A 21,491-nucleotide genomic window follows, 5' to 3' on the forward strand; every position below is an offset into this window, starting at 1 on the left:
ACCCTGCCGAAAGGAGAAGAGTAGAATAGAGAGAGTACCACTACCAGACACACACACATCAGCAGAAGAGACTGCCCAGAGTGTAGCCTGTTTACCAGATAGCCAGTGGAGAGAGAAGAGAATACACACCCTATAAAACCCACATCACAGCACAGGAGTAACCAAGAATACCTCATACAATAATAATGTCAGAGCAAGTGAACAGTAACTTCATACAAGAAAGAACCCAGTCATCATCAGAGGATTTGCAGTAACATGTATTATGTTCCAGTGGATGAGAGCAGAGGGTATGAATGTGGGGGTGTTCATAGACACACCAAAGGCGTGCCGGTGTCCTGTCTGACCGTCCGATGGTTTGTATGTCAAAGCTTCGCAACAATGTTGCTACTAATCCATGAGAACCATAACCGGCGCGGTGCCAAACGATAACAACCACGACCTCGAGCTGTCACACCGATGATTGAGTTAAATACTTTATAAACTACACACGCTGAAAATAAACCAAACTTCTGCAGCATAGCACACACAGTCAAACTGTCGCGCCAACCAAGAGCTCCTCTCCAGAGAGCTGAAACAGCGGTGTTTATTTCCTCCTTCCTTCCTGCTGATGCGCTCTCACAGTGCAGCGCACGTGAAGGCTCCGTGCAGGATTTCACCACAGCGCGAGCACATGGAAACTCACTCAAACACTGTCCCAAGTTCCCACAAGCTACAATAGGTACCCTAGTTAGCGATCTGGTATCAGGATAAATATAACAATGAGTCACCGATTTTATACTATGTATTTTTTATTAGCTATGTCATAAATGGCAAATGCAACGTTCGTATATACGGGCTCACTGTAATACCACGCAGGGCAGAACAGAGAACTGACAGGATGTACGTAAACATTGTTCTGATACACATTATGATAGACGGAGTTCCAACCCGTCTGTTGGCCTATCACAGTAGAGACTGGGCGTGGTTTAAACTTGCCCAGCCTATCGCAGGCGCTCAGGCGGGTCCCCGTCTCTTCGCGCTTCTTCCTCCCTCCGTCGATGTATAGATCCTTACTGTTCTGGTATCGCAGCCGAGTTGCTCAGTTCCTGCTATTGTGTTGTTCAGTATCTTTCCGTCTCAGTTAAACCACGTGACGACCACCTATCACAACTCTGTAAGATACAGCAAGTCACACCATGTGCTCAATATTGTTACATACAAACACAAGGACAAAGCATCTGCTGGGCTGTTATCTACAGTTTTGCAACATGCAGGTCACACCGTGTTACTCAGTTCTTGTCACACACAAACAGGCAAGTAGCAAGCAGTTGTTTAATCTCATAATGATGCTCTAGTGCACAAATGCAGACACCTCACACAACCAACATCAGATAATATTTAATCATATATATGCTATTGGCTATAATGTAAAATACAGAATCCAACAAAGGTCAGGCAAGAGAGAACAATAAGGGTGAACAGAAATACAGAAACCTGCGATGGACCAAACCAAAATATACAACACTTTTACAATCAAGTGTATTTACCTTATAGATATGAAAAAGTGTTTGTACACCAAAAAATAAGAGACATCTACCACTATCAGATTAGAGACGTTCAGATAAGAGCCATATCAGATTAGAGCCAAAGGGAGACTAGACATCTACCACCCCACTACAACTATCAGATTAGATCAATCAGATTAGAGCCAACAGGGAGACTAGGCATCTACCACTATCAGATTAGAGACGTATCAGATTAGAGCCATAAGGAGACTAGACATCTACCACCCCACTACAACTATCAGATTAGAGCCATATCAGATTAGAGCCAACAGGGAGACTAGGCATCTACCACTATCAGATTAGAGACGTAACGGAGATTAGACATCTACCACCCCACTACCACTATCAGATTAGAGCCATAAGGGAGACTAGACATCTACCACTATCAGATTAGAGCCATCAGGGAGACTAGACATCTACCACCCCACTACCACTATCAGATTAGAGCCATAAGGGAGACTAGACATTTACCACTATCAGATTAGAGCCATAAGGGAGACTAGACATCTACCACCCCACTACCACTATCAGATTAGAGCCATAAGGGAGACTAGACATCTACCAACCCACTACCACTATCAGATTAGAGCCATAAGGGAGACTAGACATCTACCACCCCACTACCACTATCAGATTAGAGCCATAAGGGAGACTAGACATCTACCACCCCACTACCACGATTAGATTAGAGCTATAAAGGAGACTAGACATCTACCACTATCAGATAAGAGCCTTAAGGGAGAAAAGACATCTAACACAATATGATTATAGCCATAAGGAAAATAGACATCTACCACCCACTACCACTATCAGATTAGAGCCGGAAGGGAGACTAGGCATCTACCACCCCACTATCAGATTAGAGCCGTAATTTAGACAAGACATCTACCACTATCAGATTAGAGCCATAAGGGAGACTAGACATCTACCACCCCACTACCACTATCAGATTAGAGCCATAAAGGAGACTAGACATCTACCACCCACTACCACTATCAGATTAGAGCCATAAGGGAGACTAGACATCTACCACTATCAGATTAGAGCCATAAGGGAGACTAGACATCTACCACCCCACTACCACTATCAGATTAGAGCCATAAGGAGACTAGACATCTACCACCCCACTACAACTATCAGATTAGAGCCATAAGGGAGACTAGACATCTACCACCCCACTACCACTATCAGATTAGAGCCATAAGGGAGACTAGACATCTACCACCCACTACCACTATCAGATTAGAGCCAGAAGGGAGACTCGACATCTACCACCCTACTATCAGATTAGAGCCACTATCAGATTAGAGCCAGAAGGGAGATTAGACATCTACCATCCCATTACCACTATCAGATTAGAGCCAGAAGGGAGACTCGACATCTACCACCCTACTATCAGATTAGAGCCATATCAGATTTGAGCCAGAAGGGAGATTAGACATCTACCACCCCACTACCACTATCAGATTAGAGCCAACAGGGAGACTAGGCATCTACCACCCCACTACCACTATCAGATTAGAGCCAACAGGGAGACTAGACATCTACCACCCCACTACCACTATCAGATTAGAGCCAACAGGGAGACTAGGCATCTACCACCCCACTACCACTGTCAGATTAGAGCCATAAGGGAGACTAGGCATCTACCACCCCACTACTACTATCAGTTTAGAGCCATAAGGGATACTAGACATCTACCACCCACTACCACTATCAGATTAGAGCCAACAGGGATACCAGACATCTACCACTATCAGATTAGAGCCAACAGGGAGACTAGACATCTACCACCCCACTACCACTGTCAGATTAGAGCCATAAGGGAGACTAGGCATCTACCACCCCACTACCACTGTCAGATTAGAGCCATAAGGGAGACTAGGCATCTACCACCCCACTACCACTATCAGATTAGAGCCAACAGGGAGACTAGACATCTACCACCCCACTACCACTATCAGATTAGAGCCAACAGGGAGACTAGACATCTACCACTATCAGATTAGAGCCAACAGGGAGACTAGACATCTACCACCCTGCTACAACTATCAGATTAGAGCCATAAGGGAGACTAGGCATCTACCACCCCACTACCACTATCAGATTAGAGCCAACAGGGAGACTAGACATCTACCACCCCACTACCACTATCAGATTAGAGCCAACAGGGAGACTAGGCATCTACCACCCCACTACAACTATCAGATTAGAGCCAACAGGGAGTCTAGGCATCTACCACCCCACTACAACTATCAGATTAGAGCCATAAGGGAGACTAGGCATCTACCACCCCACTACCACTATCAGATTAGAGCCAGAAGGGAGTCTAGACATCTACCACCCCACTACAACTATCAGATTAGAGCCATAAGGGAGACTAGGCATCTACCACCCCACTACCACTATCAGATTAGAGCCAACAGGGAGACTAGACATCTACCACCCCACTACCACTATCAGATTAGAGCCAACAGGGAGTCTAGGCATCTACCACCCCACTACCACTATAAGATTAGAGCCATAAGGGAGACTAGACATCTACCACCCCACTACAACTATCACTATACTGAGGCCTGTAATTTTCATCATACGTACACTTCAAACTTTTGTTATTGACCAAATACTTATTTTACACCATAATTTGCAAATAACTTCATTAAATGTGATTAAATGTGATTTTCTGGATTTTTTTCTCATTTTGTCTGTCTAGTTGAAGTGTACATATGATGAAAATTACAGGCCTCTCTCATCTTTTAAGTGGGAGAACTTGCACAATTGGTGGCTGACTAAATATTTTTTGCCCCACTGTATCTAGTCTTCCTTATGGCTATTTTTAAAGTTTGATTGTATTTTTGAAAGTGTTAGATAATTCTCTATCTGCGTTGTGTCTTTTCTAAGAACAGTCCTTATCCGTGGTACTGTATATTAACTATATACCACACCTCCTCAGTCCTTATCTGTGGTACTGTATATTAACTATATACCACACCTCCTCAGTCCTTATCTGTGGTACTGTATATTAACTATATACCACACCTCCTCAGTCCTTATCTGTGTTACTGTATATTAACTATATACCACACCTCCTCAGTCCTTATCTGTGGTACTGTATATTAACTATATACCACACCTCCTCAGTCTTTATTGATTAATTACAACACATAGGTGTATTATAAGGCATTATAAAGGTCATTAAAATAATGATACATACGTACTTCATAGAAACTGTTACCCTTCATATACTCGAACAACTCACATTTTAAGATTCATTGTCATTTGTTCCATGTTAAGGGCTCTAACCTTGGAACAAAACTATTTGTCTCCCTCTTGCTGTTGCATGCAGTTCCTCTCTCTCTTCCTCCATTCCTCTAACCCCTCCCCCCTTTCTAACCCCACCCCTCTGGCAGAACCAGGAAGTCCCTCCCCTTCCCACAAACTCTCTTCTGAGGAAACGAAACTGATCTGAGTCTCTCTGTCGTCTGCCTGTGTGAGAGTGAACAACCGTCCAAATGGCTCAACAGGGAGTTCTGCTGGACCAGGACCAGTTCTGTTGTTCTGTCTGTCTGGATCTACTGAAGGAGCCGGTCACTATTCCCTGTGGACACAGTTACTGTAGGAGCTGTATTGAGGGCTGCTGGGATCAGGATGTTCTGAAAGGGGTCTATAGCTGTCCTCAGTGCAGAGAGACCTTCACTCCAAGGCCTAATCTGAGGAAAAATAACATGTTGGCTGAGCTGGTGGAGAAACTGAGGAAGACAGGACTCCAGGCTGCTCCCCCTCCTGCTCTGTGCTATGCTGGACCTGGAGATGTGGCGTGTGATGTCTGCACTGGGACCAGAAAGCAGAAAGCCCTCATGTCCTGTCTGGCATGTCTGGCCTCTTACTGTGAGACTCACCTCCAACCTCACTATGAGTCTCCTGCTTTCAAGAAGCACAAGCTGGTCAAAGCCACCGCACAACTACAGGAGAAGATCTGCTCTCATCATGACAAACTGCTGGAGGTTTACTGTCATACCGATCAGCAGTGTATCTGTCTGCTGTGTGTGATGGATGAACATAAAGGCCATGATACAGTGTCAGCTGCAGCAGAGAGGACTGAGAAACAGGTAAGACCAGAACAACTTGTTGGTGGCTGTCTGATAAACTAAGAATTAAAGATACAGTAGGAACTAAATCTGTTTGAATATGAGATCATTATATTATATACAATATGAAATGGATCCACAAATATGAACACAAACCTTGAGTATATAGATATGTCAACCCAGATTCTCCAAATGTATCACCATTTTCTAAAGTCAAACACTATTATCATTCTGAATGGCATTTTATGAGTCCAAAGTTCAGTCTCAACTCTTTGATACATGTAGGCCTACCATAAAAACTATAATCATTCACATAGCAACATAATATAATATTGTAAAGGGACTTCCTCAGGATTGTAGACCTTCCTCTCTATGGGTCCTATGTCACATTACTATACTATTGATCTACTGGACTAATAAAGCTTGATAGCTCATTGAAGAGTGATTCTCCACAGAGGCAGCTGGGGATGAGTCAGCAGAAGGTCCAGCAGAGATTCCAGGAGAGAGAGAAGGAGCTGAAGAAGCTCCAACAGGCTGTGGAGTCTTTCAAGGTGAGTATTGTTGACCAGAGGAGACACACCATTTCACTTATCTCCTCCAGTCAGAGAGAGAGGGAGAGGGGCCCCTATCCAATCCCACTGACCCCACTGTTGGGAACAGGCTGTCTGGACCCCTTTCAGAGAATAGACTGGTTCATGTAACCAACTGGGCTGCCTCATCACATAACCATGAGTAACCATGACGACTCATGTCCCCTATACATTAAAATGGAACTGTCTCTCTCTCAATTGAATTAAATTCATAGGGCTTTATTGGCATGGAAATAATATATGTTTATTGCCAAAGCAAGTGAAATAGACAATAAACAAAAGTGAAATAAACAATCAGAAATGAACAGTAAACATTACACTTGGAAGGGATTTGGGGGATGGGGAGGGTCTATTAGAAGTTAGTAGGACTCTTTTATTTTCTCAGAAGAACTGAGTTGGGTAGGAGGATTTAAGGTGTAAACCGTGATTGAACACACTCCAGAACAGTAGGTGGCGCCATGCACCTTTAACGTTGGTTTGAGGATCTCCATTATATCATAGAAGAAGTTGGTCTGTGAGGGTTTTAATGTTGGTTTGTGGACCACACCTCTTAAAGGATAGGGTGCAGCATTTCTACTTTTTGATAAAAAGCATGTGGGTTTTGTTGTTCAACTTCCTGCTACTCATGCCAGGACTATAGTATATGCATATGATTAGTATGTGTGGATAGAAAACACTCTGAAGTTTCTAAAACTGGTTCAATCATGTCTGTGACTATAACAGAACTTATGTAGCAGGCAAAAGCCCAAGGAAAAACTGTTCAGAAAAACAAAAATCCCTCTGGCAGTTCCCTGAATTGTCTTTGTCAAGGGAAATTAGATAGCGCCCAGTTTACAGTTCCTACAACTTCCACAGGATGTCACCAGTCTTTGGGTTGAAGTTAATCATTGGTGAAACGAAGAAGAGGCAGAGGTGACACTGTGGATTATGTTATGGAAGAGAGAAAACCGTGCATGTATTGTTGACTTGCTGTTATTGAATACAGATCGCCCCGTCAACAATTTGATCGATTATTAACGTTTAAAAATACCTAAAGTTGGATTACAAAAGTAGTTTGAAGTATTTTGGCATAGTTTTAAGCAACTTTTGAAATGTTTTGTCATGACGTTGCGTTTTGGAAAGCTGTTTTTTTCTGGATCAAAACGGGCTTTATAAATGGACATTTTGGGAAAACATGGACGGAATTAATCGAAAAAAGGACCAATTGTGATGTTTATGGGACATATTGGAGTGCCAACAAAGAAGCTCGTCAAAGGTAATGCATGTTTTATATTTTATTTCAGCGTTTTGTGTAGCGCCGGCGACGCTAATTCATTTGTTTACATCTCGTTCAGGTGGTTCAGGGGGTGCATGCTATCAGATAATAGCTTCTCATGCTTTCGCCGAAAAGCATTTTTAAAGTCTGACGTGTTGGCTGGATTCATAACGAGTGTAGCTTTAATCGAGTACCCTGCATGTGTGATTTAATGAAAGTTTGAGTTTTATCGCGTATTATTTGAATTTGGCGCTATGCATTTCCCCAGGCTATTGGCCACACGAGACGCCTCCATATCCCCAAAATAAGATTTGAGGACCTCCATTATATCATAGAAGAAGAAGTTGGTCTGTGAGGGTTTTGTTGTTCCTGAGGAGGGCAACTATTATTTTTATTTTCAAGTATTTTCAGAATGTATTAAAACCAAAGCTAAAGCTTCCCTAAACAATTCAATATATCAGTCAATATATTTTCTCTGTGATTTATTTTCTCTCCGTCAACCGTTCCATCGCATCTTAACCGTCTTACCGGGCGGGCACTAGGACCCGGGGAGGCTGCTGCTGCAGAGGCTGCTGCACCGCTCGTGACTGTCAGTCCTCCTTGTAGCTCATTGGTTAAGCTGTGGCTCGAGACTGTTAACAGTTAACGGACAGGAAACGGCTCTGACAGGACACATTCATGTCGAGGCAGTGATGTGAATGTGTGGTAAGTTAGAATAGAGAGAGAGAGTTTTCACTACTATAGACTTTGGTCATAATCAAAGCTTTGTTAACCAATAGGTTTTTATGTGAGGCTGCCTGTAAGTTACAGTGTAACAGACGTTACTAACGGTAACGGTGTCTTTTAAATTCGACATAAGTTATGTGGCGATGATATCTAGTTAACGTTGTATTTAATGTAGTGTAATGACCTGACTCGATCATAAAGGAACAATTGTCCAGACAGAGGATTGAGTTACGAATTGACGGTTTATTAGCAACTTTACACAGGCTACTGTTTGGCCTGAGCTCACGCCAAATAAATGAAAGATACCCCACAAGCCAATCGGGACCTTCTCTTGTGAAGCCCAGACGTCAGAGAGAGAACAAAGGCTGAAGCTTAACTTCCAATGCCCCGCCCCCTCCACGCCACTCCGCCAACCACCAGGATGCCCGGCATCAGAACATCCCAGGCATTCCTGTGATTGGCAGATAGCAGGTTGATTGGCATGTCGGACCCCGCGAACACTGGGAACTGGTAAGTACAACACAACCAGCTACTAGCCGAACACATAACACACAGCTGTCTGTGCGGGTCGCTACAGTAGTTTTACTATCTGTGCCAGGCTATAAATGACACAGATAATATCTAGTTAACGTTGTATTTAATGTAGTTTTACTATCTGTGCCAGGCTATAAATGACACAGATAATATCTAGTTAACGTTGTATTTAATTGATCACAGCTTTCTGCTGTCCATGTAGAGTTTTTGTTAAAAAACATTACATTTGATTATTTTGTAAGCAAAAATTGGCACAAAAAAAATCTTTGTTTATCTTTGTCAAACAGGCTGGACCTCCTCCCAAAGATATGCTTAAAGTTCTGAATGATGATATGAGATATATATGATATACCAAGAGGGAGTTGGTGTTCTGTACCTGTCTGTCCAGGAGGGAGGAGAGTAGAGCAGGACCAAGAGGTGTTCTGTACCTGTCTGTCCAGGAGGGAGGAGAGTAGAGCAGGACCAAGAGGTGTTCTGTACCTGTCTGTCCAGGAGGGAGGAGAGTAGAGCAGGACCAAGAGGTGTTCTGTACCTGTCTGTCCAGGAGGGAGGAGAGTAGAGCAGGACCAAGAGGTGTTCTGTACCTGTCTGTCCAGGAGGGAGGAGAGTAGAGCAGGACCAAGAGGTGTTCTGTACCTGTCTGTCCAGGAGGGAGGAGAGTAGAGCAGGACCAAGAGGTGTTCTGTACCTGTCTGTCCAGGAGGGAGGAGAGTAGAGCAGGACCAAGAGGTGTTCTGTACCTGTCTGTCCAGGAGGGAGGAGAGTAGAGCAGGACCAAGAGGTGTTCTGTACCTGTCTGTCCAGGAGGGAGGAGAGTAGAGCAGGACCAAGAGGTGTTCTGTACCTGTCTGTCCTGTCCAGGAGGGAGGAGAGTAGAGCAGGACCAAGAGGAGGGAGAACAAGGCCTGGTGGACCTGGAGAGCAGAGTTCTGACTGGTGTTCTGTACCTGTCTGTCCTATCTCTCTCTCTGTCTCTCTCTGTCTCTCTCTGTCTCTCTCTGTCTGTCTCTCTGTCTCTCTCTGTCTCCAGCGCTCTGCACAGTCAGCAGTGGAGGACAGTGATCAGATCTTTACTGAGCTGATCCGCTCCATTGAGAGAAGGAGCTCTGAGGTGAAGGAGCTGATCAGAGCCCAAGAGAAGGCTCAAGTGAGTCAAGCTGAAGGACTCCTGGAGCAACTGAAGCAGGAGATCGCTGAGCTGAGGAAGAGAAGCACTGAGCTGGAGCAGCTCTCACACACAGAGGATCACATCCATTTCCTCCAGGTAACTAAACTGTCTTGTTACATGTGATATGAAATTAACTTCATGGGAAATGTCTCTCTGTCCGTCCCTCTCTCTCTCTCTCTGTCCGTCCCTCTCTCTCTCTCTGTCCGTCCCCCTCTCTCTCTCTGTCCGTCCCCCTCTCTCTCTCTGTCCGTCCCTCTCTCTCTCTCTGTCCGTCCCCTCTCTCTCTCTCTGTCCGTCCCCCTCTCTCTCTCTGTCCGTCCCTCTCTCTCTCTCTGTCCGTCCCTCTCTCTCTCTCTGTCCGTCCCCCTCTCTCTCTCTGTCCGTCCCCCTCTCTCTCTCTGTCTGTCCCGCCCCTCTCTCTCTCTGTCCGTCCCCCCTCTCTCTCTCTCTGTCCGTCCCCTCTCTCTCTCTCTGTCCGCCCCCTCTCTCTCTCTCTGTCCGCCCCCCTCTCTCTCTCTCTGTCCCTCCCCTCTCTCTCTCTCTGTCTCTCCTGTCTCTCTCTCTCTGTCCTCCCCTCTCTGTCTCTCTCTGTCGTCGCCTCTCTCTCTGTCTGTCTCAAGCCTCTCTCTGTCTCTCTGTCCGTCCCCCTCTCTCTCTCTCTGTCCGCCCCCTCTCTCTCTCTCTCTGTCCCTCTCTCTCTCTCTGTCCTCTGTCCCTCTCTCTCTCTCTGTCCGCCTCTCTCTCTCTCTCTCTGTCCGCCCCTCTCTCTCTCTCTGTCCGCCCTCTCTCTCTCTCTCTCTGTCCGTCCCTCTCTCTCTCTCTCTCTCTGTCGTCTCTCTCTCTCTCCTCTCTCTCTCTCTGTCCGTCCCTCTCTCTCTCTCTCTCTCTCTGTCTGTCTGTCCTCTCTCTCTCTCTCTCTGTCCGTCCCTCTCTCTCTCTCTCTCTCTGTCCGTCTCTCTCTCTCTCTCTGTCTGTCTGTCCGTCTCTCTGTCTGTCCGTCCCTCTCTCTCTCTGTCTGTCTGTCCCCTCCCTCTCTCTCTGTCTGTCCGTCCATTCCTCTCTGTCTGTCTGTCCGTCCCTCTGTCTGTCCGTCCCTCTGTCTGTCCGTCCCTCTCTCTCGTCCGTCCCTCTCTCTGTCTGCCTGTCCGTCCCTATCTCTGTCTGCCTGTCCGTCCCTATCTCTCTGCCTGTCCGTCCCTATCTCTCTGTCTGTCCTCTGTCCGTCCCTCTGTCTGTGTCCGTCCCCCCTCTCTCTCTGTCCGCCCCTCTCTCTCTCTGTCCGCCTCTCTCTCTGTCTGTCCGCCCCTCTCTCTGTCTCTGTCCGCCCCCTCTCTCTCTCTCTCTGTCCGCCCCTCTCTCTCTCTCTCTGTCCGCCCCTCTCTCTCTCTCTCTGTCCGCCCCTCTCTCTCTCTCTCTCTGTCCCTCTCTCTCTCTCTGTCCCTCTCTCTCTCTCTCTGTCCCCCCTCTCTCTCTCTCTGTCTGTCCCCTCTCTCTCTCTCTCTGTCCGCCCCCTCTCTCTCTCTGTCCGTCCTCTCTCTCTCTGTCTGTCCCTCTCTCTCTCTCTCTGTCCGTCCCTCCTCTCTCTGTCTCTGTCCCGTCCCTCTCTCTCTCTCTGTCCGTCCCCTCTCTCTCTCTCTGTCTGTCCGTCCTCTCTGTCGTCTCCTCTCTCTCTGTCGTCTGTCTCTCTCTCTCTCTCTGTCCGTCCCTCTCTCTCTCTCTCTCTGTCCGTCCTCTCTCTCTCTCTCTCTCTGTCTGTCCTCTCTCTCTGTCTGTCCTGTCCGTCCCTCTCTCTCTCTCTGTCCGTCCCTCTCTCTCTCTGTCTGTCTCTCTCTGTCTGTCTGTCCGTCCCTCTCTGTCTGTCTGTCCGTCCCTCTGTCTGTCCGTCCCTCTGTCTGTCCGTCCCTCTCTCTCGTCCGTCCGCCCCTCTCTCTCTGTCTCTGTCCGTCCCTCTCTCTGTCTGCCTGTCCGTCCCTATCTCTCTGTCTGTCCGTCCGTCCCTCCGTCTGTCTGTCCGTCCCTCTGTCTGTCCTTCCCTCTGTCTGCCTGTCCGTCCCTATCTCTCTGTCTGCCTGTCCGTCCCTATCTCTCTGTCTGCCTGTCCGTCCCTATCTCTCTGTCTGTCCGTCCGTCCCTCTGTCTGTCTGTCTGTCTCTCTGTCCGTCCCTCTGTCTGTCTGTCCGTCACTCTGTCTGTCTGTCCGTCCCTCTGTCTGTCTGTCCGTCCCTCTGTCTGTCTGTCCGTCCCTCTCTCTCTGTCTGTCTGTCCGTCCCTCTCTCTCTCTCTGTCTGTCCGTCCCTCTCTCTCTGTCTGTCTGTCCGTCCCTCTCTCTGTCTGTCCGTCCGTCCCTCTGTCTGTCTGCCTGTCCGTCCCTCTGTCTGTCTGCCTGTCCGTCCCTCTCTGTCTGTCTGTCCGTCCGTCTGTCTGTCCGTCCCTCTGTCTGTCCGTCCCTCTCTCTGTCTGCCTGTCCGTCCCTCTCTCTCTGTCTGCCTGTCCGTCCCTATCTCTCTGTCTGTCCGTCCGTCCCTCTGTCTGTCCGTCCGTCCCTCTGTCTGTCCGTCTGTCCGTCCGTCTGTCTGTCCGTCCCTCTGTCTGTCCTTCCCTCTGTCTGCCTGTCCGTCCCTATCTCTCTGTCTGCCTGTCCGTCCCTATCTCTCTGTCTGTCTGTCCGTCCCTCTGTCTCTGTCCGTCCCTCTGTCTGTCTGTCCGTCCCTCTGTCTGTCTGTCCGTCCCTCTCTCTCTGTCTGTCTGTCCGTCCCTCTCTCTCTCTCTCTCTGTCTGTCCGTCCCTCTCTCTCTGTCTGTCTGTCCGTCCCTCTCTCTCTGTCTGTCCGTCCGTCCCTCTGTCTGTCTGCCTGTCCGTCCCTCTCTCTCTGTCTGTCCGTCCCTCTGTCTGTCCGTCCCTCTGTCTGTCCGTCCCTCTGTCTGTCCGTCCCTCTGTCTGTCCGTCCCTATCTCTCTCTCTCTCTCTGTCCGTCCCCCTCTCTCTCTCTCTCTGTCCGTCCCCCTCTCTCTCTCTCTGTCCGTCCCCCTCTCTCTCTCTCTGTCCGTCCCCCTCTCTCTCTCTCTGTCCGTCTCTCTCTGTCCTCTCTCTGTCCTGTCCCCCCTCTCTCTCTCTGTCCGTCCCCCCTCTCTCTCTCTGTCCGTCCCCCCTCTCTCTCTCTGTCTGTCCGTCCCTCTCTCTCTCTCTCTCTCTCTGTCCGTCCCCTCTCTCTCTGTCTCTCTCTCTCTGTCCGTCCCCCTCTCTCTCTCTCTCTCTGTCCGTCCCTCTGTCTCTGTCCGTCTCTCTCTCTCTGTCCGTCCGTCCCCCTCTCTCTCTCTCTCTCTCTGTCCGTCCCCCTCTCTCTCTGTCTGTCCGTCCTCTCTCTGTCTGTCTCTCTGTCTGTCCGTCCCCCTCTCTCTCTGTCCGTCCCCCTCTCTCTCTGTCCGTCCCCCTCTCTCTCTCTCTCTCTCTCTCTGTCCGTCCCCCTCTCTCTCTGTCCTCTCTCTCTCTGTCCGTCCCCCTCTCTCTCTCTCTGTCTGTCCGTCCCTCTCTCTCTCTCTGTCCGTCCCCTCTCTCTGTCCGTCCTCTGTCTCTGTCCGTCCCTCTCTGTCTCTCTCTCTGTCCGTCCCCCTCTCTCTGTCCGTCCCCCTCTCTCTGTCCGTCCCCCTCTCTCTCTCTCTGTCCGTCCCTCTCTCTCTCTCTCTGTCCCCCTCTCTCTCTCTCTGTCCCCCTCTCTCTCTCTGTCCGTGTCCCTCTCTCTCTCTGTCCGTGTCCCTCTCTCTCTCTGTCCGTGTCCCTCTCTCTCTCTGTCCGTGTCCCTCTCTCTCTCTGTCCGTGTCCCTCTCTCTCTCTGTCCGTGTCCCTCTCTCTATCTCTGTCCGTGTCCCTCTCTCTCTCTCTCTGTCCGTGTCCCTCTCTCTCTCTCTCTGTCCGTGTCCCTCTCTCTCTCTCTCTGTCCGTCCCCCTCTCTCTCTGTCCCTCTCTCTCTCTGTCCCTCTCTCTCTCTGTCCCTCTCTATCTCTCTGTCCCTCTCTCTCTCTCTGTCCCTCTCCCTCTCTCTCTCTGTCCGTCCCTCTCTCTCTCTCTCTCTGTCCGTCCCTCTCTCTCTCTCTCTCTGTCCGTCCCTCTCTCTCTCTCTCTGTCCGTCCCTCTCTCTCTCTCTCTCTCCGTCCCTCTCTCTCTCTCTGTCCCTCTCTCTCTCTCTCTGTCCGCCCCTCTCTCTCTCTCTGTCCGTCCCCTCTCTCTCTCTCTGTCCGTCCCTCTCTCTCTCTCTCTCTCTCTGTCCGTCCCTCTCTGTCTGTCTGTCTGTCCCTCCCTCTCTGTCTGTCCGTCCATCCCTCTCTGTCTGTCTGTCCGTCCCTCTGTCTGTCCGTCCCTCTGTCTGTCCGTCCCTCTGTCTGTCCGTCCCTCTCTCTCGTCCGTCCCTCTCTCTCTGTCTGTCTGTCCGTCCCTCTCTCTCTGTCTGTCCGTCCCTCTCTCTCTGTCTGTCTGTCCGTCCCTCCCTCTCTGTCTGTCCGTCCCTCCCTCTCTGTCTGTCTGTCCGTCCCTCCCTCTCTGTCTGTCTGTCCGTCCCTCTGTCTGTCCGTCCCTCTGTCTGTCCGTCCGTCCCTCTGTCTGTCCGTCCCTCTGTCTGTCCGTCCCTCTCTCTCGTCCGTCCTTCTCTCTCTCTGTCTGTCTGTCCGTCCCTCTCTCTCTGTCTGTCTGTCCGTCCCTCTGTCTGTCCGTCCCTCTGTCTGTCCGTCCCTCTGTCTCCGTCCCTCTCTCTCTGTCTGCCTGTCCGTCCCTATCTCTCTGTCTGCCTGTCCTGTCCCGTCTGTCCTCTCTCTCTGTATGTCTGTCCGTCCCTCTGTCTGTCCGTCCCTCTGTCTGTCGTCCCGTCCCTCTGTCTCTGTCCGTCCTCTCTCTCTCTGTCTGTCCGTCCGTCCCTCTGTCTGTCTGCCTGTCCGTCCCTCTCTCTCTGTCTGCCTGTCCGTCCCTCTCTCTCTGTCTGCCTGTCCGTCCCTCTCTCTCTGTCTGCCTGTCCGTCCCTCTCTCTCTGTCTGCCTGTCCGTCCCTCTCTCTGTCTGTCTGTCTGTCCGTCCCTCTCTCTCTGTCTGCCTGTCCGTCCCTCTCTCTCTGTCTGCCTGTCCGTCCTCTCTCTCTGTCTGCCTGTCCGTCCCTCTCTCTCTGTCTGCCTGTCCGTCCCTCTCTCTCTGTCTGCCTGTCCGTCCCTCTCTCTCTGTCTGACTGTCCGTCCCTCTCTCTCTGTCTGCCTGTCCGTCCCTCTCTCTCTGTCTGCCTGTCCGTCCCTCTCTCTCTGTCTGCCTGTCCGTCCCCTCTCTCTGTCTGCCTGTCCGTCCCCTCTCTCTGTCTGCCTGTCCGTCCCTCTCTCTCTGTCTGCCTGTCCGTCCCTCTCTCTGTCTGTCTGTCCGTCCCTCTCTCTCTGTCTGTCTGTCTGCCTGTCCGTCCCTCTCTCTCTTTTTGTCTGTCTGTCTGTCCGTCCCTCTGTCTGTCCGTCCCTCTGTCTGTCCGTCCCTCTGTCTGTCCGTCCCTCTGTCTGTCCGTCCCTCTGTCTGTCCGTCCCTCTGTCTGTCCGTCCCTCTGTCTGTCCCTATCTCTCTTTCTGTCCCTCTCTCTCTCTCTGTCCCTCTCTCTCTCTCTGTCCCTCTCTCTCTCTCTGTCCCTCTCTCTCTCTCTGTCCCTCTCTCTCTCTCTGTCCCTCCCTCTCTCTCTCTGTCCCGTCCCTCTCTCTCTGTCCCTGTCCTCTCTGTCCCTCTCTCTCTGTCTGTCCCTCTCTCTCTCTCTGTCCCTCTCTCTCTCTCTGTCCCTCTCCTCTCTCTGTCTGTCCCTCTCTCTGTCCGTCCCCTCTCTCTCTCTCTGTCCGTCGTCCCCCCTCTCTCTCTCTCTGTCCGTCCTCTCCCTCTGTCCGTCCCCCTCTCTCTCTCTGTCCTGTCCCCCTCTCTCTCTGTCCGTCCGTCCCTCTCTCTCTCTCTGTCCGTCCCCTCTCTCTCTCTGTCCGTCCCTCCTCTCTCTCTGTCCGTCCCTCTCTCTCTCTCTGTCCCTCTCTCTCTCTCTCTGTCCGTCCCCCTCTCTCTCTGTCCGTCCCTCTCTCTCTCTGTCTGTCCGTCCCCTCTCTCTCTGTCCGTCCCCTCTCTCTCTCTCTGTCCGTCCCCCTCTCTCTCTCTGTGTCCCCCTCTCTCTCTCTGTCCGTCCCCCTCTCTCTCTCTCTGTCCGTCCCCCTCTCCCTCTCTCTGTCCGTCTCCCCCTCTCTCTCTCTCTGTCCGTCCCCTCTCTCTCTGTCCGTCCCCCTCTCTGTCTCTCTCTGTCCGTCCCCTCTCTCTCTCTCTGTCCGTCCCCCTCTCTCTCTCTCTGTCCGTCCCCCTCTCTCTCTCTCTGTCCGTCCCCCTCTCTGTCTCTCTCTCTCTGTCCGTCCCCCCTCTCTCTCTCTGTCCGTCCCCTCTCTCTCTCTCTGTCCTGTCCCCCCTCTCTCTCTCTGTCCGTCCCTCTCCTCTCTCTCTCTGTCCGTCCCCCTCTCTCTCTCTGTCCGTCCCCTCTCTCTCTCTGTCCGTCCCCCTCTCTCTCTCTGTCCGTCCCCCTCTCTCTCTCTGTCCGTCCCCTCTCTCTCTGTCTGTCCCTCTCCCCTCTGTCCTCTCTCTGTCCGTCCCCCTCTCTCTCTCTGTCCCCTCTCTCTGTCCGTCCCCCTCTCTCTCTCTGTCCGTCCCCCTCTGTCTCTCTCTGTCCGTCCCCCTCTCTCTCTCTGTCCGTCCCCCTCTCTCTCTCTGTCCGTCCCCCTCTCTCTCTCTGTCCGTCCCCCTCTCTCTCTGTCTGTCCGTCCCCCTCTCTCTCTCTGTCCGTCCCCCTCTCTCTCTCTGTCCGTCCCCTCTCTCTCTCTCTGTCCGTCCCTCTCTCTGTCTCTCTCTCTGTCCGTCCCTCTCTCTCTGTCCTGTCCGTCCCTCTCTCTGTCCGTCTGTCTCTCTCTCTCTGTCCGTCCCCTCTCTCTCTCTCTGTCCGTCCCTCTCTCTCTCTGTCCGTCCCCTCTCTCTCTGTCCGTCCCTCTCTCTCTCTGTCTGTCCCTCTCTCTCTCTGTCCGTCCCTCTCTCTCTCTGTCCGTCCCCTCTCTCTCTCTGTCCGTCCCTCTCTCTCTCTCTGTCCGTCCGTCTCTCTCTCTGTCCGTCCCCCTCTCTCTCTCTCTGTCCGTCCCTCTCTCTCTCTGTCCGCCCCTCTCTCTCTGTCCGTCCCCCCTCTCTCTCTCTGTCCGTCCCTCTCTCTCTGTCCGTCCCCCTCTCTCTCTCTGTCCGTCTCTCTCTCTCTCTGTCCGTCCCCCTCTCTCTCTCTCTGTCCGTCCCCCTCTCTCTCTCTGTCCGTCCCCCTCTCTCTCTCTGTCCGTTCCTCTCTCTCTGTCCTTCCCTCTCTTATCTCTCTCTCTCCAGAGTTGTCAGTCTCCGTCCCTCTCTCTCTCTGTCCGTCCCTCTCTCTCTCTGTCCGTCCCTCTCTCTCTCTGTCCGTCCCTCTCTCTCTCTGTCCGTCCCCCTCTCTCTCTCTGTCCGTCCCCCTCTCTCTCTCTGTCCGTCCTCTCTCTCTCTCTGTCCTTCCCTCTGTATCTCTCTTATCTGTCTCGTCTCTCTCTCTCTCTCTCTGTCAGTCTCCGTCCCTCTCTCTCTCTGTCCGTCCCTCTCTCTGTCCGTCCCTCCTCTCTCTCTGTCCGTCCCTCTCTCTCTCTCTGTCCGTCCCTCTCTCTCTCTCTGTCCGTCCCCCTCTCTCTCTCTCTGTCCGTCCCTCTCTCTCTCTCTGTCCGTCCCCCTCTCTCTCTGTCCGTCCCCCTCTCTCTCTCTGTCCGTCCCCTCTCTCTCTCTGTCCGTCCCTGTCCTCTCTCTCTCTCTCTGTCCGTCCCCCTCTCTCTCTCTCTGTCCGTCCCCCTCTCTCTCTCTCTCTCTGTCCGTCCCCCTCTCTCTCTCTCTCTCTGTCCGTCTCCCTCTCTCTCTCTCTCTGTCCGTCCCCCCTCTCTCTCTCTGTCCGTCTCTGTCCGTCCCTCTCTCTCTCTCTGTCCGTCCCTCTCTCTCTCTCTCTCTCTCTGTCCGTCCCCCTCTCTCTCTGTCTCTCTCTCTGTCCGTCCCCTCTCTCTCTCTCTCTGTCCGTCCCCTCTCTCTCTCTCTCTCTCTCTGTCCTGTCCCCCTCTCTCTCTCTCTCTCTGTCCGTCCCCTCTCTCTCTCTCTCTCTGTCCGTCCCCCTCTCTCTCTCTGTCCGTCCCCTCTCTCTCTCTCTGTCCGTCCCCCCCCTCTCTCTGTCCTGTCCCGTCCCCCTCTCTGTCCTCTCTCTGTCCGTCCCCCTCTCTCTCTCTCTGTCCGTCCCCCTCTCTCTCTCTGTCCGTCCCCCCTCTCTCTCTCTCTGTCCGTCCCCCTCTCTCTCTCTCTGTCCGTCCCCCTCTCTCTCTCTCTCTGTCCTCTCTCTCTCTGTCCTCTCTGTCCCCTCTCTCTCTCTCTCTCTGTCCGTCCCCCTCTCTCTCTCTCTCTCCTGTCCTCTGTGTCTCCTCTGTCCGTCCCCCTCTCTCTCTCTGTCCGTCCCCTCTCTCTCTCTCTGTCCGTCCCCCTCTCTCTCTCTCTGTCCGTCCCCCCTCTCTCTCTCTCTGTCCGTCCCCCTCTCTCTCTCTGTCCGTCCCCCTCTCTCTCTCTCTCTGTCCGTCCCCCTCTCTCTCTCTCTCTGTCCGTCCCCCTCCTCTCTCTCTCTCTGTCCGTCCCTCTCTCTCTCTCTCTCTGTCCGTCCCCCCTCCCTCTCTCTCTCTGTCCGTCCCTCTCTCTCTCTCTCTCTGTCCGTCTGTCCGTCCTCTCTCTGTCCTCTCTCTCTCTGTCCGTCCTCTCTCTCTCTCTCTCTGTCCGTCCCCCTCTCTCTCTCTCTCTGTCCGTCCCCCTCTCTCTCTCTCTCTGTCCGTCCCCCTCTCTCTCTCTCTCTGTCCGTCCCCCCTCTCTCTCTCTCTGTCCTCTGTCCTCTCTCTGTCTGTCCTCTCTCTGTCCGTCCTCTCTCTCTCTGTCCGTCCCCCTCCTCTCTCTGTCCGTCTCTCTCTCTCTCTGTCCCCCCTCTCTCTCTCTCTGTCCGTCCCCCCCCTCTCTCTCTCTCTGTCCGTCCCTCTCTCTCTCTCTGTCCGTCTGTCCTCCCCCCTCTCTCTCTCTGTCCGTCCCCCTCTCTCTCTCTCCTCTCTGTCTCGTCCGTCCCCCTCTCTCTCTCTCTCTCTCTCTCTCTGTCCGTCCCCTCTCTCTCTCTCTAGAGGTATCTCTCTCTCTCTCTCCTCCAGAGGTATCAGTCCTCTCTCTCTCTCTCTCCGTCTCTCTCTCTGTCAGTCCCTCTCTCTCTCTCTCTCTGTCCCCTCTCTCTCTCTCTCTGTCCGTCTCTCTCTCTCTCTCTCTGTCCGTCCCCTCTCTCTCTCTCTCTCTGTCCGTCCCCCTCTCTCTCTCTCTCTGTCCGTCCCTCTCTCTCTCTCTCTGTCCGTCCCTCTCTCTCTCTCTCTCTGTCCGTCCCTCTCTCTCTCTCTCTCTCTCTCTCTGTCCGTCCCTCTCTCTCTCTCTCTGTCCGTCTCTCTCTCTCTGTCCGTCCCCTGTCTCTCTCTCTCTCTGTCCGTCCCCCCTCTCTCTCTCTCTGTCCGGTATCTCTCTCTCTCTGTCCTCCCCCTCTCTCTCTCTCTGTCCGTCCCCCCCTCTCTCTCTCTCTGTCCGTCCCCCCTCTGTCCGTCCCTCTCTCTCTCTCTGTCCGTCCCCCTCTCTCTCTCTCTCTGTCCGTCCCCCCCTCTCTCTCTCTCTGTCAGTCCCCCTCTCTCTCTCTCTCTGTCCGTCCCCCTGTCTCTCTCTCTCTCTGTCCGTCCCCCCCTCTCTCTCTCTCTGTCCCTCTCTCTCTCTCTCTCTCTCTCTCCAGAGGTATCAGTCTCTCTCTCTCTCTCTCTCTCCAGAGGTATCAGTCTCTCTCTCTCTCTCTCTCCAGAGGTATCAGTCTCTCTCTCTCTCTCTCTCTCTCCAGAGGTATCAGTCTCTCTCTCTCTCTCTCTCTCTCCAGAGGTATCAGTCTCTCTCTCTCTCCAGAGGTATCAGTCTCTCTCTCTCTCTCTCTCTCTCTCCAGAGGTATCAGTCTCTCTCTCTCCTCTCTCTCTCTCTCTCTCTCTCTCTCTCTCTCTCTCTCTCTCTCTCTCTCCAGAGGTATCAGTCTCTCTCTCTCTCTCTCTCTCTCTCTCCAGAGGTATCTCTCTCTCTCTCTCTCTCTCTCTCTCTCTCCAGAGGTATCAGTCTCTCTCTCTCTCTCTCTCTCTCCAGAGGTATCAGTCTCTCTCCAGTATCAGTGTATCTTCAGACTTACCCAGCATCGTTGTCCGTCCTCTTCAGTACTTTGGAGATGTGAGTCAGACTGTGTCTGAACTGAGAGAGAAACTAGAAGACTTCCTTAAAGGAGAATGGACCAAGATCTCCACTACAGGTGTGTTGAAAACAATAAGAACATCAACTTTAGACCATTGAAAGTTCCCTACTAGTCATATACATGTGGAATATGGTCTGATGATAACATTCCCTCTCTCTGTCAATGTGTTTGTGTGTCTGTAGTGAATATAGTGGATGTTGTACTGCCTCCAGAGCCCAAGACCAGAGAACAGTTGTTACAATGTGAGTCTCTTTATTGTGAAGTAACTAACAGTCTCTTTTTACTGACACTCCTAACAATCCCTCTAGAAATATATAGCAATAGTAGATCTAATCAAAGACTGGGTCTCTATCTGACTCCTCATATTTCTCTGATTTGATCTCTGCTGTGCTCTAATCAAAGACAGGGGAGATACAGTATCTGACTTAACTTATTGTTCTGACTCCCCTCGTTGGTCTCTGCTCTTCTCCCAGATTCCTGTCAGCTCACACTGGACCCAAACACAGCACACACACACCTCTCTCTGTCTGAAGGGAACAGAAAGGTGACCTTTACACAGACCAAGTCCAACCATATCCTGTCCATCCAGACAGATTCACCAACTACAGGCAGGTTCTGTGTAGAGAGGGTCTGTCTGGACGCTGTTACTGGGAGGTGGAGTGGACTGGTGGTGTTTATACAGCAGTCTCATATAAAGACATCAGCAGAACAGGGAGAGGTAATGATGGTGGATTTGGATACAATAACAAGTCCTGGAGTTTAAAGTGCTCTAGTGATGGTTATTGTTTCAGACACAATCATGTTGTGACTAAAGTATCAGGCCCTCAGTCCTCCAGAGTAGGAGTGTACCTGGATCACAAGGCAGGTACTCTGTCCTTCTACAGTGTCTCTGACACAATGACCCTCCTCCACAGAGTCCAGACCACATTCACTCAGCCCCTCTATCCTGGGTTTGGTCTATGATTATAATGGTTCTGCTGAGCTGGTTAAACTGTAAACTGATTTGTTACTAATTAAAATTCAATCCAATGTTTTAATATTGTACATTTCCATGAATCATGATGTCTGGTGTTGATGTATATTGGTTGTCATTCAGAACCATTGATATGTTTTCTCAGTTGGTTCTCTGTCTCTATGTAATTCTCCTCAGTATCATTGATCAGCTTGTTGGCTCGGTCCTAATTGATGTGTTCTCTGTCACCTGGAGCTGCATGGAAAATGGTCCAGGAACT

General features: G+C 51.2%; 1 protein-coding gene across 2 annotated transcripts; it reads left to right on the forward strand.

The window, feature by feature from the left end:
- Positions 1-4,979: 4,979 nt before the first annotated feature.
- Positions 4,980-21,105, forward strand: LOC135529963 (tripartite motif-containing protein 16-like). Of its 2 annotated transcripts, XM_064958363.1 has the most exons (7): positions 4,980-5,653; positions 6,088-6,183; positions 9,768-10,001; positions 19,150-19,158; positions 20,142-20,316; positions 20,442-20,501; positions 20,733-21,105. In XM_064958363.1, exons 1-7 carry the CDS (start codon positions 5,057-5,059, stop codon positions 21,020-21,022), a joined length of 1,461 nt encoding a protein of 486 aa, XP_064814435.1. In that variant the 5' UTR covers positions 4,980-5,056; the 3' UTR covers positions 21,023-21,105. The 2 variants fall into 2 exon arrangements, with proteins under 2 accessions (XP_064814435.1, XP_064814436.1); XM_064958364.1 differs by lacking the exon at positions 19,150-19,158 and having other exon boundaries at positions 20,157-20,316.
- Positions 21,106-21,491: the final 386 nt, after the last annotated feature.

This window comes from Oncorhynchus masou, unplaced genomic scaffold (genome assembly GCF_036934945.1).
Source record: "Oncorhynchus masou masou isolate Uvic2021 unplaced genomic scaffold, UVic_Omas_1.1 unplaced_scaffold_1218, whole genome shotgun sequence".
NCBI lineage: Eukaryota > Metazoa > Chordata > Actinopteri > Salmoniformes > Salmonidae > Oncorhynchus > Oncorhynchus masou.

Bases quoted from the DNA above. Each gene is read 5' to 3' on its own strand.
- LOC135529963 (XM_064958363.1), top strand. From the start codon at position 5,057: ATGGCTCAACAGGGAGTTCTGCTGGACCAGGACCAGTTCTGTTGTTCT. The intron at 5,654-6,087 runs GTAAGACCAGAA...GATTCTCCACAG, and splicing joins CAGAGAGGACTGAGAAACAG to AGGCAGCTGGGGATGAGTCA. The intron at 20,502-20,732 runs GTGAGTCTCTTT...CTCTTCTCCCAG, and splicing joins CAGAGAACAGTTGTTACAAT to ATTCCTGTCAGCTCACACTG.